Source organism: Ischnura elegans, chromosome 2 (assembly GCF_921293095.1).
Source record: "Ischnura elegans chromosome 2, ioIscEleg1.1, whole genome shotgun sequence".
Classification (NCBI taxonomy): Eukaryota; Metazoa; Arthropoda; class Insecta; order Odonata; family Coenagrionidae; genus Ischnura; species Ischnura elegans.
The window spans coordinates 143,427,699-143,442,953 of record NC_060247.1 but is presented as its reverse complement, the minus strand read 5'-3'; the positions used below and the strand labels follow the sequence as shown (position 1 = coordinate 143,442,953).

The following is a 15,255-nucleotide window of genomic DNA, read 5'->3' as shown; positions in this document are numbered from 1 at the left end:
AATTTGAGTCATACACAAGGTACATCCCTGTTTTTCCTAGAGTCTTGTCAAACGTTCTTCAAAGATCTCAATCTGTATGATGGAACTCTACAGAGTAGTCTCTATAGAGTATAGATGGATGTTTATAAGACTCTCTGAAGTCTTCTATGACAGTATTGAATTTTATATTACTTAGTATAAGTGTCCAGAAAGTTCTAGAACATACTCCTATTTTAAGCATATAACTGTATATGCTTGTGCTCTTCTTATTAATTCTTATTCTTAATTTTTTAAAGTAATTTGTTTCAAGTCTCCAACTGCAATTTAAAATCACAATGTCTCATAAGATAAGTGCAACTACAATTGAAAGGAACAAGAAGATCTGAGAAAAGAATCTTATTCAATTTCAAGATTCACATAGGAAAAGAAGAACTGTTCCACAATTGTCACTGGAAAAGAACAGTAGGGTACCACTGAAAATCCAAGTTGTTGGCTGCCATCTAACCCTTGGAGCATCTAACTAAGAAAGGAAGGAACTAGTGAAAGAGCTTAAGAAAGAAGTTGCAAGTTTATGGCAGTAGAAATTAAATTTCCTAACTTTATCAAATCAAGTAGTAAAATCAAAACTACAACATGTGCTAAAACCTATGATGAATTTGATAAGCGAAGAAAATACTACTCATTGAGAGAAGCATTTGATATAGCAAAAGAAAATGGTGAATGGCTGTGAAGTGAGGACAGAAAGTTATATCATCTACAGAGTGAGAGTAAAGGAGAAGTAGAGTATACTACTGAAAAGCCAGCATGTAATGAATCTATCCATCCATCCAAAAGAAGAAAAATGCCGTTGGCATCTACTTCATCAACAGCAACTGCAGCATTAATGTCAACTTGTGTATCCGATACTGAGAGAGAATATCAAGAGTCCAAAGAAGAAGAACCCGCAAGCACAGGTAAGAAGTAGGTACAGCAAAACCAAAACTGTAACAAAATTATCATCCAGCAAAGCATCAGCAGCTTGTAAACAGCTATTTCAAGATAGGATTAATGTGGATATGACTTCACAATAGGGTATTTACTGAGCCACTATTAAAGAAGCCGTTACAATAAAAGAAGAAATGAAGAAAAGTCTACATTTAGAAAAATTTTTAATTGAAAATAATTATGGAAATTTGAAAAGAAACAAATAGAAAAATGTATGGAAAAGTGTAAAGATGGTTGTTGCTAACACTAAAAATGTGAATACTGCAAGAAAGAATGTAGTTGTTATTAGTTATTCAGAGTTTGCTGAAAAGAAACTGTAAAAATCACAATTCATTGCCTTTCAGCATCATGTTCTTGATCGAGTTCTTCGCTTATTAGTGGATAATGAAATAGGAGAAAAAGAGACATCTTCCTACATTGAGTATCCATTTATTCCGGAACTCATAAATAATTATGAACAGCTAAAAATGAATTTCAACAACGATAAAGAAGAAATTACTGAATCAGCAGGATGACGTGATGATATTAAATTTCTATTTCATTTAACTACAGTTTTCCGTTTTTTTTTTTAAACTATCAGATTTGCTAAAGTAAAGTTTATGACAGGTGGAGCAATACTAGCTCTTTTGTCATTCATTCTTTTACCAGAAAAAAGACCTCGCTACTCAAAACTTGTAGATTAATCTCCAACAGTTGGGCAGATACAGTAGGGTAGCCATGAATAATGCTTGGAGGGGGAGTTTTGAAAAACAGGGTACAAAGCAGAGGGTTTTAAACTACTTTTAACACTTTTTATAATCGAAATACCTTCATTTGTCAAATTAATCTTTTGTAAATTCTTGATTTTTCAATATTTTGTTTTCTTTTACGCAGATAAGTAATTGTGTTTTATATTTCGGAGGTGGGGGTTGGGCCTGACCCCCCGAAATTCCCCCTCTCGCTACGCCACTTCACAGATGTGTGTTACTACATAAGTGTTATAAAATTGCATCATTATAATTTAATTTGTAATCTAAATAAAAAGCTGCTACAAAATTACTTTTTCTCCTCACACGCTATAATAGTAAAAGTAGTTTTTTTGGGTTCAGGGTGACCTTTTTCAAAAACAAAATAGAAATAATGTCAATTTCTTTACTTTTGAACAAAAGTTCATCAATTTATAGCTCAGGAACATGGGGTTACAAAAAAGTCATAACCCTAGTGCCTACCTCTCCTTCCTCCAAAACTTTTCCATTTACTCACACTGTCTTTTCCACCTCCTCCTCCTCCCTTGCCCTCTTAGTTTCAAGCCGTGCTTAATTATTTCCCTGTACATTCTTTTGCCCAGTTTTGTGTACAACGCCCTTCCAATTCCTCCTCTCTTCCATTCATTTTACCATTGCCTCTGTAATCCATGTCTTCTTTATCCTCCTACTGTAAACTTAGCCAATTGACTTTTCAGCCACTTTGAATATTCCGATTGGGCTCTGAATCCACTGCAGGGAAGCTGTGTGAGTTTTTCACACTATTCCTGAAACTCTATCTACGCATAATGTAGTCTATCTGATATCTCTCCATACTCCCTTGGCATTTCCATGTGCACATTTGCCCTTAATGAAGATTGAACTGTACGTGCTTGTTATGAATAACTTGCATCTCCTGCAAAATTCTGCCGCATTCTCTCCACTGTTGTTCCACATTTCTAATCCAAATTCTCCTATTTCATGTCCCTCCCTTCCCCGATTGAGGCGTTCCAGTCCCCCATCACTACTAGATTTTTCTTACCTGAGGTTTCTCTAATTATTTCATCCAGCTGCTCTAACACCTATTTTTTCCTCCCTACAATTGCTAGTGGACAAGCAAACTTGAACCAGCACAAAGCTGGAGGGTCGCACCTCAATTTCCACCACCAGAATTCTATAGGTGGTCCATACTTACCACACACTTAACCATCTTCCCATTTAACATTAAAGCTACCTCTGGTTGACTTTCCTCACTACCACTCTATATAGATCTACACCCATCACTCCACTAGTACCCAGTACCCTTCCATATCACTTTGCATAATCCTAAGATATTTCATTTCCCTTTTGGTATTTGATGGCTTCCCTGCCCTCTTCCCTGCCCTCTTCCCTTCCCTCTTCACTGCCCTCTTCCCTTCCCTCTTCACTGCCCTCTTCCCTGCCCTCTTCACTGCCCTCTTCCCTTCCCTCTTCCCTGCCCTCTTCCCTGCCCTCTTCCCTTCCCTCTTCCCTGCCCTCTTCCCTGCCCTCATTTGTGCCTACATTTATTGCTGCCTTTTTCTTCTCCACCTTCTGGGTATTTTTTCTTTTTTCATGACTGTAGCGCTGCAGATGATGATGAGTCTCTGCTAGAATTGTGCACCCCTTTGAGGACCTTGCTGCTGTGAATGACACTCGCCCTTTGTGGATGAGTTACCACGACTCATTTTATTGTACTCCATATTTTCAAGGAGGAGATAGTTGGTAGGGTATCCCACTTCCATTTCAACTGTGTTTTTCACGTGACACCATCACATGGACTGCCTTTTGTCTGGCTCCCACCCTTTGACCTATGGGGTTGCACCTACCAGAAGTAATGTAGAATTAATTCCGCCAGTGCTGCTCTAGCAGTCATACGAGTGCACAAGCATTTCCTCCGGCAGAGGTTTGTATTACAAAAAGTACAAATAACTCATAAAAATGGTTCCCATCAAACTGAGGGGCTGTAGTTTTTCTAAATAGCTAGCAAACAACTCATTTTACTTAGCTAAAGCTGAACCCAAGAAATGTCTCCTCCCCTCCAACTGCAGCATTCTAAAAAAAATCGAAATGTTGGCTGCTAACTTTTGTATAAATGACCTATACTCCAGGAAATACCATATAATATATATTAAATAAGGTCAAGAAAAGAAAAAAAAGTCTTGCTTCATAAACCCTTCCAAAATTTTGACCTTCATAGCTACTTAGAGGTCTTTGCCATTTATTGTACTTTAATTAGTCTTACACCAAAGGTGATGAGGAAATATGGAAATAGAAGGCTTTGGTTTAAATAATAAATGGTTTCAGCTAATTACAACAGATGAGAGGGCAACAATTCCATTTGAATAAAAAATGACAAAGAATGATAGAAATTATATATGTATTTCTCTCGCCATCACAGATCTCATTGTAAATGATAACATAAGAGAGCATACAAGGAAGATGATTTTAAATAAATAATATATTACAAATTATTTAAAGAGTGCTCTGCAAATGACCATATTCAGAGAAAAAATTAGACTCTCCCTAATGCTGATGCCTCATGTACCATGCATTCCTAAAAAATGCGTACATTAAAATCATAAGGACATCATGGGATTTACTTTTGATTTGTTTTTCGGACGAAAAATAATATATAATCTTAATCTCCTTGAAGGCACTGGTGACACTTTCACTGTTTCCCAACATTAAAGGTCATAGACTATGAATCACAAAGAGTAATAAAAAATCTGTCATACATAAATAAATCTGCAGTTGACACATAATGAAGATTAAAATTTAAGAAATTCAAACGAACAAGGATTATCCGCAACTTCACTTGAACCATGAAAGGGAGGCATAGTAATTCTGATGTTAATATAAAGTTAAATAAGATCTTATCAACAGTACTTTCAATGAATGTAAACACTGCCATTTAAAGAATTTCGAAGTACATAGTATACCCAGGGAAGACATTATGCATTGCTCATGTTTTTTTGACAGATTTTATCAGGTGATGGTAGTTAGGAATGATCCTTATCAAGAAGTCCAACTGAGACGTTAGAGACTGCAAAAAGACAAAATAGTCAAGTTAGTACACCAAGAAAAAATTAAGCTAGACCTAACAAACAAAGCACATGTAAGAAACCCACATTATTTTATTTTCTGACCAGAGAGTTACGACTTAAACAATTGAGATAAGTATGAATGGAGTAAGTCCTCACTCCATTTAAAGATAAGTTTAAGGACAAATTTTGCGGTGCCACTTCTGCTCCTCGAGGAAATTTAGATTTTGTTTCCCTTACTTTTTTTCATTGGCTATACACTGCAAATATTTCATTTGCATGTGAAGATATATGTACTCAAAAGGGCAAAATTACTCGCAAATTTGTCATTGTTTCAATTTATGTTAGATTTAATGATTATTTAGCTTGCATTTGCTGCATACTTGCCCTGGTTTTCACTTTTGGTTTACATTTTAAGTATTATAAGACTAGCATTGTAAATAGTTGCGATGGCCTGGTGGGTGACTGCTGTGACATTAAATGCTGATAGATCTAGTCCCCATCGTCAAAAACTTTATTCATGACATTTTTCAGCTCATTCTTCACTTGTTCTTTATTTATTGAAGGTTTAAAAATCATTTTCAATTTGCCAAAATCCCAACCCAAGGGACATCACGGACTGAGCCTACTGTCCCCATCCAAATGATGTCCCTCTAATTGAAACATTCACTTTCGTGAGTCAGCTTAATTCTATCAGCATATGCAAATCATTTTACAGATGATTTGGGAATGATTCTAATATATTTGATGCGCACCATTTATTAAGAAATTTAAACAAAAATTGACAACTCATTTTAGCAACATACCCGAAACAAGGAGCATTAACGTCACCAAAAGCTGAATGGATAATCCATAAAGATGAAAGTAATGGTAAAATCATGAAAATAGAAATTGGTGTACATGGCTGAAATTTGCACGTTTCCAATAATCTGAAAATGTACCATTTTTACTTCATATAAATAATTTAACAGCATATATTAAAAAAAAGTGAGAGAGAGTCTTCACTAAGTTATTCCAATAAAATCCTAAAATAATAATAATACGTATATATTTATAAAATGAATCATAGAACTAAGAAAGAAGAAACACATGCTCATACCTCCAATGCTTTAGTCAGTAACAATGTATACACCAGATACAGTACAATGATTCGTGTATATTTACAACAAATCACCTAAAATATTGCTCTGATTTTACTAAGATAAATTCCATAATTTTTTCAGCTTCTGGTGATGCCCAAGATTTTTGACTCCCTGCTAAAAATGGCATGAGAGCATCCAAATTCTCCCAAAGTTGTGAAAACGGACAACTTTAGGAGGATCCATAAATTTGTTGTCTCATCTAGAACTTTCAATGCATCATGTGTGCAAAAATTTATGTACATTGAAACCACAATAAAATCATCTTAAAAATGATGGGCACTTTAAGGCAGAATCATGCCAACGTACAAATATTTCCTTTACAGTAGTTCAGTACTTTAATGTCAATGGTAAACGGCACAATGGTACACAAACCAAGATATATCCTTTAATTGTAACTTTTCTGCTTAAAAGCACTGCCATTTCACCAGTGATTTCGTGGCAGTGGTGAATTCTGTCTCTCAACATGGCTAGTAAGTTAAAATAGATTAAATTTTTCATTGATGAACTTCATACCACTAATGATTGAAACACAAAATTGCTACACTTATTTAAATGCAGTTGAACATTTCACTACATGTTTCATGAGGTTAGTGCATGAGTATTTGTCCTTTGCTCTCCAAAACAAGCACGAAGCCCCAACACTATCAGGGTCACACACGTGTTACAAATGTCCGTCCAACACGTGTTACAAATATGTATGTAATTCCTAAGCTATGGAATGGATTAAGACTCCAGTGGGACTCACATTTAGGCCCCAGAAATGATGGACAAGGTTGCCAATCACATTTGAGGCTACTTTAACCCTCATACGGATAAACTGCACGCGAGCGGCGGTCGTGGTTTTCAAAATGCTCCATAAATTTCACATTCCAAAGGATAATTTTGAAATTTTCAGTACTCCATTTTTCCTTCTTTCTTAGTCCACAAATATATGTTTGTTGGGATAGTGTGGATGGTTTTCACTTTTTTGGCCTCAAATGAAAAAAGTTACGTCATTGGATTTACGACGCCCAGAATTTCCTTGTCACTATGTCGAGGACTGCACTTTCATAACTAATTTCAAAGTTATTATGTTTCGTATGAATTGCTATAATCTATTTATAATAATATTTTTTCAAACTTTACAAACAAAATGAAATTCTTAATAAAAGAAAAATATTACCATACCAATTTTTTTTGTATTTTAGCTAAGAATCATAATGTTTGCCTCATTATAATGTTCATTGTCATAACTTCATTACTTTGCATGAATTATTATTAGAAACTCATGACTAGCAGAGGATGTTTCTTCCATGGCTACCCACATAGTTTTGCTTGGGTACCTCCTCTGTTCCGCCTGCCCTTCCTTTCGCTGCATCAGGTGGGGCAGGGAACACTTGCCTTGTCAAAACGCCCTGGGGTGGCTCTCCGCTCCTTATTTTCAAGGTCTATCTCAGGTGGGTCGTCAATGGTGGGGAGAACTTCAATCATTTTTTGCAGGGGGAAGGAAGTAGGCAGAGAATGACAAATAAGGAAGCTTGGTGGGAAAGTATGGATGGTCTCAATGTTTGGGTCGGTGTGAAGCTACAGAAAGAATAGGTGAGCAAAGTTCTCCCAGCATGAGGGTATTTCTGTCACCCCAGAACAGCTCTTTTTCCACCATTCTGTCATGCACAGCCGGAACGAAGAAAATAGATGCCTGCTCCTTCTTACTTACCACCGATAACCCAAACTTCTCAGAAATAATAAACTAGGATTGTACATCAAGAAGCAAAACCTCATCTGCCGCACTCCCCTGCATCACATTTACGACCTCTAAGGAAGCGTGCTCTGTGAGGGAATGGGCTCCACAGCAGGCCAATGCCATGCCTGCTCTCCTTCCCCAGCCTCCAAAAACACGCCACTCATCATTGCCTATTCTTTATATTTCAACACCCACCTGACTTAATTTTTAGACTTTGAAAAATAGCTGACCAAGGGAACAGAAATAGAGAGTATTACAGCAATAAATGGTAAAGAATGCAGCGTTCAAGACTTTTCACAAAAGTTTCTGCAATAATAGCTGAAATCCAACAAAACCTACCAATACAGGACAAGTTTGAAAGATGTTAACAAAATAAAACTTAGCACCGCTGCAGTGCCATAAATCCAATGACGTAACTAAATTCGTAAATCCATACGAGGGTTAATATTCTTAAGTGATTATCAACTCATAAATATTGTAAGAGGCAGCCAATGTATTCCTTCACTCATTTCCTTTCCCACCTAAGCTCAGCATTTTCTCCTCTCCTTCCATTTCCTCACCACCCTACACCCTTTCTTCGGCCGCAGGAAGTGACCACCTAAGGTAAGACATGCTGTGAACATGATCTTGCTGCACATCCAAGCCAGAAAGAAAGAGATAAACAGCTGATGAGAGGGAGACAAAGGCACTCAAGTCAGTTGGCGTGGATACGTTAATGAAGTGAGACAATAAAGCATGAGTTTGCCCGACATTTGCTCTTTATTCTTTGAGACTTTTCTAATCCCTTGCTGGCAGACGTCGACGACATGAGAATTACAATATAAATGAATGAAGTGCTTGCAAAGCCCAGCAAAAACACTTTGGGACATAAACCTTCCATGCTACAATTTTTGCCTCAACATATTTGGTACTCATTCAGCAAAAGCAACAGACTTCTTAGAAGGCCAGCAGGAACACACACCTGGGGCCAGGCTCCTCACGCTGAAACTTTTATTCCAAGACCTGCTGACGCTGCCATTAAGGCGACAGTGATTACCACTAAGGGAACCAAATTCCTAGAGAAATGGTACACCATTCTAAGAGGAGAATGATCCGAAGATTTTTCTCTAAATAGCTCATTCAACAATAGCAATATAGAAGACATATTTAAGATCTGGCTCTGAAATTAAAGGTCAATATATTCCTCATTTTGTTTCATAAGTAAACCTTGCAGGCATTTACTGCTGGCTACTGCAAAGTTTGCTTATATTCGCTTTGCATAACAATTAGTGTCTGGTGCCTTGAGCAATGAAGGTGCCATGTTAATACGTACAGTCACTTTCAAAACTTTTAGAACAAAGTTTGTGGTGCCACTTCTGCTTCTCAAGGACTTGTAGTTTCCCTTACTCTTTTTGTTTTCCTTGGTCACTCACCGAAAATATTTCGTTTGCCTACGAAGATGAATGCACTCAGAGGGAGTAGTTACATGCAAATTGATCATTCTGTTTGGATTTATGTCGGATGTAATGATTATTTATTATGCATTTACTGCGTACTTGCCCTGGTTTTCAATGTAGATTCGTATTTTGCATATTATAATTACTTCCGCTGCCAGAAGTTGTGGAGGACTAGTGGAATAAACGTGTGACTTAGGTCATAGAGGCTGTGAGATCGAACCCCTGATGCGGAAAACATTGGTCATATTTTTTTTCAAGTCGTTCACTCGCCTTTTATTTCTCTATAGATTTCAAATCACTGTCAACTCCCTGCAACAGCATTATATACTTTTTCAACGATAATAAGTCATATAAAAGTTAGGAATTGGGTAGGATTAGATGCATAGCATCTATGAATGCTTAGTAGATTTTCAAGGCTAGAGATTTGCAAAAGAGGGTAACCGTAACACGGCAGTGAAGAATGCATAGAAACCCAGCGTCGGTGTTAGCATAATTGTTTAAGACTGGTAACTAAGGGTCATGAATGTACCTGATTATTGAAAATTTATCAATTGCTTTTGATTGCTGTAGGTTGTTAAGATTTTCTGTGATGAACACCAAATTGATCACCTGCCTCATGAGGCGGATATTGGAGCATGCAGAGAATTATCAGAAGACCTCATATTTTACCCTGCTTACTTCACATTCACTTATTTATCTTGAATGATTTGATGCAAACACATCAATGAAGGATTTGTTTTTCTTCAAGTAATCACTGACAATTTAGCGCTAGTCTAGCTGAATGGCACTGGCTATGGGGATTCACAGCACAGAAAATCAAGGGTGCAGTAAGAAAACTACCGTAGTGAAAATGCTCACTGATAAACAAAAAAGTATATAAAATACTTCATAACTTTAAAATAGCAAAACGTGAAATTTGTCAATTCATGAATTTTTGAGTTCATTAGACTTCTGGTTCATTAACTCATTCATGTGAAAACTTTTCACCACAGACAGGAATTACTCACAAGATTGTGAACAAAAAGAGACCATGCAAAGCCGATGCAGAAGGCTGAGGCGCAGCATATGCTTCCTCTGTATGACTTCATAAACTTAATTACAAATGGGTTGAGCCCAGGGGAAGGATTTTTCTTTGTTCGCAGTTCCATTAGTGGGGGACAAGTCAAAAACCAGAGGAGTAAGAGCGTCTTTTTTTTACGTACTCTAACACAATAGACAACTTTGGTGAATTAAAATAAAATAAAAAATTACGTGAATGAATCAATAAAACATTGAGGTAAAAATATTGGATTATGAGCATTGATTCTTATTTATTGACCGTGTAGCAAGAGTTGATATGAGAGATATTCTTGAGACAGTGTTAAATGATGCAACCAACGAGAGAGAAGAAGGCATTGAGCCTGAGCTGTGAGAAGACGAAATGTTTTCGGCATCATATGCCGATGCACCGTGTCAAACTGAAGAGTTGAAGAAAGCATTCATCAAAATTCACTAACTCTTGAAAGCATTCATCTCAAAAAGCAACAGCCGTAAAAAGAAAGCATCACCATGGGTCTCCAACAGAGAAATCTGGATCAAGGCAAGGGATAGAAAATTCAATTCAAGCAAACATTATTGGCACTCATGCGATGCCACTCCACGTGACGTCACAGGGACCTAGTTTCTACACGAGAGGATAGGAGTTTTACATCGTCTGAGATTACCAATGTATGCATGAGACGAAGAGCTCAGGGAAACATTTCTTAATCACCTATTAAAATTGCTTATGGTTGGAAAGTTTCCTTCGTTTGATAATGTATTAGTAGTCCTTAGTTAAGCCAAGCGCTACCTGCTAGCAGGGTACTCTACGCTACCGCCATGCTTGGTAGCAAGCAGTCTGCATCATAGCGGCGTTCATAGCCTCGCACCCAGGGGGCCTCACACAGCAGCAGCCAAACATCACACTTACACCAAGCATTCTTAGCGTCATGTTTCCCCACACTTGAAAATTTTCACTTTTCATTTAAACGAGAAAAATAGATATTGTCATTTAAAAATCTAAAAGCGTGAAATATGTACTCCAGGAGTAATAACCTTTCGATTTAGGCAATAAAAAAATAATAGGAAACCACCCTATTCCATACGCACAAACAATCTTACCCATGATAGGTGGCACCTACCCAGGAGGAAATCGAACCCCTTAGGACGAACTTTACCCAGCCGCCACCAATGTTGACAAATGTGACTCAAGACATATTTTGCAGAAATAAATTGTACGACAAAAGACTAAAACATGAAAGAGTAACATGCAGTGAATGCATAATGGTAGTGACACCAATAAATGAGGGACATGAGCCCCCAAGCCCCCACACTGCAATTATTATTAGAGTAAGCAGTTGATACTCAGTCAAAAAAAAGGAAAAGGAAGGAGGAGGAGTTTGATGCTTTATTTAATGTGTTGTTCCTTTAAAGAGCCACTACCAGAATATTTATTTGGTTGCAAGTATCGTTTTTGAAGGAGGTACTATAGAGTTTGAATCTCATAATCTATTTTATGTATGATGTATAAGCACAAGTAAGAGCCGCGCACGTGTTAGAGAGGCACCCCTATTTTGAGCATTAAAGCTAAAGAAAAAAATTTTGCAGCATTATTTTATCCTATCGCACCTGGAATTTCAACAGTAATCAAAATTTCCTCCTTCAATGATAAACATTTACGTGGCATTTTTTCGGCTAAATTTACATGTTACGTATGGGGCTCGGACATATGTAGGTATTCACTTGTAGTCTTAACCTTCTGATACTTAATAGGGATGGTCGGATCGGATACCTCAGATCCAAATATCCACAGATAATGCCCTACACCTTATACTCCGGATCCAAATTCGTCAAAGAATTTGAATCTGAATTCGAAATTTTACATCAAAGGTTTCGTGAATGCAACATCCCATAAGAAGGAGTAGAAAGAGTTCCGATCCTCACTTCGCATACGCCACTGCTCTACAGTGCTTGTCCTACTCGCGAACAATTCTATTTAAAAGCTCTGGTAGGAGTATTGAGATAGAATTACAGCCGTGGAAAATTTTGAGGCAAAACACGATAGGCACATAGCATGAACCTTCCCAAGAGATTGGACAACAATCGAGGGAATCTCAGTGCCGTAGGATAATAACCATGCCGTATATTTCACAGAACCACACCTGGCCCTCCATCAGCCAACGCCTCTGCCATTTTTTTCCTTTCCGAAACCCCACAGACCATAAATCACTTGCCTCAAAGGAAAATATCAAATTGCATGGGAACAATGGAAACATGTTTCGTCCCTACCCCATCTCACCAACTGACCTTTTTCGGTCTACCAGGTTCAATTCCCCCAATTTCTGGAGGCCAAATGCTAGGAGAGTCACCTACTGAGCTCTAAGATATCTCGATAGCTTTCAGCAATTGTATGATTGTATGACATGCACGAGGTTCAAAAAAGGAGACCTAAAACAACGCATACCTGACATCATTTAAGTTTTTTAAGCTCTAATTTATTGACCCAAAGATTTATAGATGAGCGCATTCAAATAAGACTAGACCGACTGGAAACTTCAGGCAACACAAACTGCGTATATCACATTGCTGCACCTTCACTACTTTGCTTTGAAGGCCACGACGTCACATGCAAAATCGGACGTGTTCTTCCCTTGCTCCTTCACTCATAGCCTCATTGCTTGAAAGGCGGAGGGAGCACGCTCCTTCCCCTCAACCTCTCCTTCAGTGCTCTTCACTTATGAGCATTTCCGATTTATTCTATCCACCATTTAGTCCAACAAAATACACACTCGTTCATATTTTTTAAACCGCAGGTTTTGACACCAATATAATTTTCAGTTGCAATGATCCTCATAATAGCATCTAAAGATGATTTTTAAAAAATCAGGTCCATAGCATAATGGAAATTACTCTGCAAGACAGATTCAACATCTGTCTTGCAGAGTAATTTGATAATCTGTTGACTATTAACCTTCAAAACTAGGTGTTTCTCTACGTTTGATATGCGATTACTAATTGCAGTATAAATGCTGTGGGATGCCCACTTATGGCAGAAAATTTAGCATAACCTCCGGAGTGAAAAACCATGCTTACAAGTAAGATATCAAAAAGGAGCATTTTAAAAATACATCACTGAGGGAGATTCTCCTGCCTGCCGCTTGTTTTTGACCTAGGGTTTCAGATGACTGACTCACGCTGAAAACCGAGACCACTCAGTTCCCCTTGAACTTGCAACTGGGGTAGAGGAGGGGGGAAGATAAGAAGTTTGTGTCAGAGATGCACCCCCATTTTCGGCTGCAATTTCAGGGAAAACAGGTGTGCCTCTTACACGCACTTACACAGTATTTTAAGTAGATATGGGATCTAGATAATGACAACATTGCTGGAGTTGTAAATGAAACAGAATGATACACAAGCGCACTGATTATTGATGACACAACGGCAATTTAGGGCAAATAAAGATAACTTGATGGAATTGGTTAAAGGAAAAGCAGCCTCCAAGAATGTAAGGAGAAGAAAACATGGCTAAATCTGAGATGTCCTAGTGAGAAATATGCCGCAAGTACTGTTGCAAAGTTTTCCCCAGCAATAGTAAACAAGATTAAGCACAAGGTAAATCAGGTTGTGTTACACATTTAAGACAACTTGGACAATGAGAATGTATGGTTGAATAACATTGCAGAATGTATGAGAGGAATGAAAGAAGAAAACAGTGGTGTGTTTTCCCTGAAAAACTTGGATTTTATATTCCTCGATGGTCACAAAAATTCAAAATATTTTAGATGAATAATAGAACGACGTAGTGATTAATGCAAAAACAAAAAACCTGATGTTTTCAGACAGTCTAGATGGGAAGGAAATATCGATTAAGTTCCACGTAATGAGTAAAAGTTAAGACTGGCAAATAGCTACTATATCAGGATAACGAGAAAACAGCGGAAAACCAAGTGTTGCACTGAGTGCCACGCGCGCCCGCTAATGTCAGAGAATATGGCGCGCCTGCTGGAGGAGGCAAACTCTTGGTAGAAATAAATCGGTATCATGATGAAAAATACAACAAAAATGTGTACTCACTGGGGGCCTATCAGCTTGAACTCGCTGTATTGAATTGCTCCCGTATATAACGGTATTTTCCTTCAAAACTTGCCCTTTGGTCAGTTTGCATTTCGCTCCAACGATACATCCATTACTAAGTTCAACTTCCCTCCCAACGTAACCTGCAAGAAAAAGCAAACGAGGTAAATCGTGGGTAAATTAACAAGGAAGCCTGACTGATACAACTCATCAACGTAACATACAAAGGCAAATTATTGCAAGTGACTAAATATTCATCAACCATTGCCACCAATAGGATATGGTTAAACAGTAAGTAAGTAATTATAGTAACTTTCCTACACTTAACACTGCATCAGCGAAATTCTTACTTTTGGGTTCTAAGTTGTTATAATCTCCAATTTTCAAAGCTTCACAGTAGCAATCCACTTCAAAAACATTGTTCGCTCCAATAATCATGACTGGCGAAGGCCTCTGCCCATCCTTCAGCTCTGCTGGAAGCCTAAGAAGAAACGTTAAGTTGATAACTTCCATTGAGGGAGCAGAAAAATACTTCCCGCTATCAAAAAGGCACACACCGATTCACAATTCGGACTTGTTCTTCAATGATGTTGCTTTCACCAATAATTATTGGACCATCTTCTGCTATAATACTGGCTTTAGGGTGTATGACGGTCATGCTGCCGATTGTAACATCCCCCCTGATTTCACACTCCTTACAAACAATAGCTCCTGGGGCGATTTTGATGCTAGAAAGTATGAAAATAGTTATAAAGTGATTGTACGTACCGGTGAAGTAAGATATCAATTAAAAAATTAGCAATTACTTGCTCTTGACGCCGGATGCAGGTCTTTTGGCCGCCATTTTGAAAAAACTGAACGTTGATAATGAGAAAAACACCAGAGCGTCAATTGCGGGGATTGCGGGTTTAATGAGAATTTTGAAAATGTCTCATCACTATGCGTATCATTGTCAGTGAAGTAAATATATAATTCAACTGGTATAAAAGCAGATAGGGGTACGCCATAACCTAGGCAGACACGGAGCGCAAAAATTTATCATAATTAGAAGCAGTTATGGTGTTCGGAAAATTTAAATTATCACTAAATTGCTTTACAACATTAAAGTCGTGCTGT

General features: G+C 37.8%; 1 protein-coding gene across 1 annotated transcript; it reads right to left on the bottom strand.

Annotated features, from left to right (window-relative positions):
- Positions 1 to 4,064: 4,064 nt before the first annotated feature.
- LOC124154733 (dynactin subunit 6) lies at positions 4,065 to 15,054 on the bottom strand. Its single transcript, XM_046528628.1, has 5 exons — positions 14,946 to 15,054; positions 14,697 to 14,867; positions 14,490 to 14,620; positions 14,140 to 14,282; positions 4,065 to 4,749 (listed from the first exon to the last, which is right to left on the bottom strand). Exons 1-5 carry the CDS (start codon positions 14,981 to 14,983, stop codon positions 4,669 to 4,671), a joined length of 564 nt encoding a protein of 187 aa, XP_046384584.1. The 5' UTR covers positions 14,984 to 15,054; the 3' UTR covers positions 4,065 to 4,668.
- Positions 15,055 to 15,255: the final 201 nt, after the last annotated feature.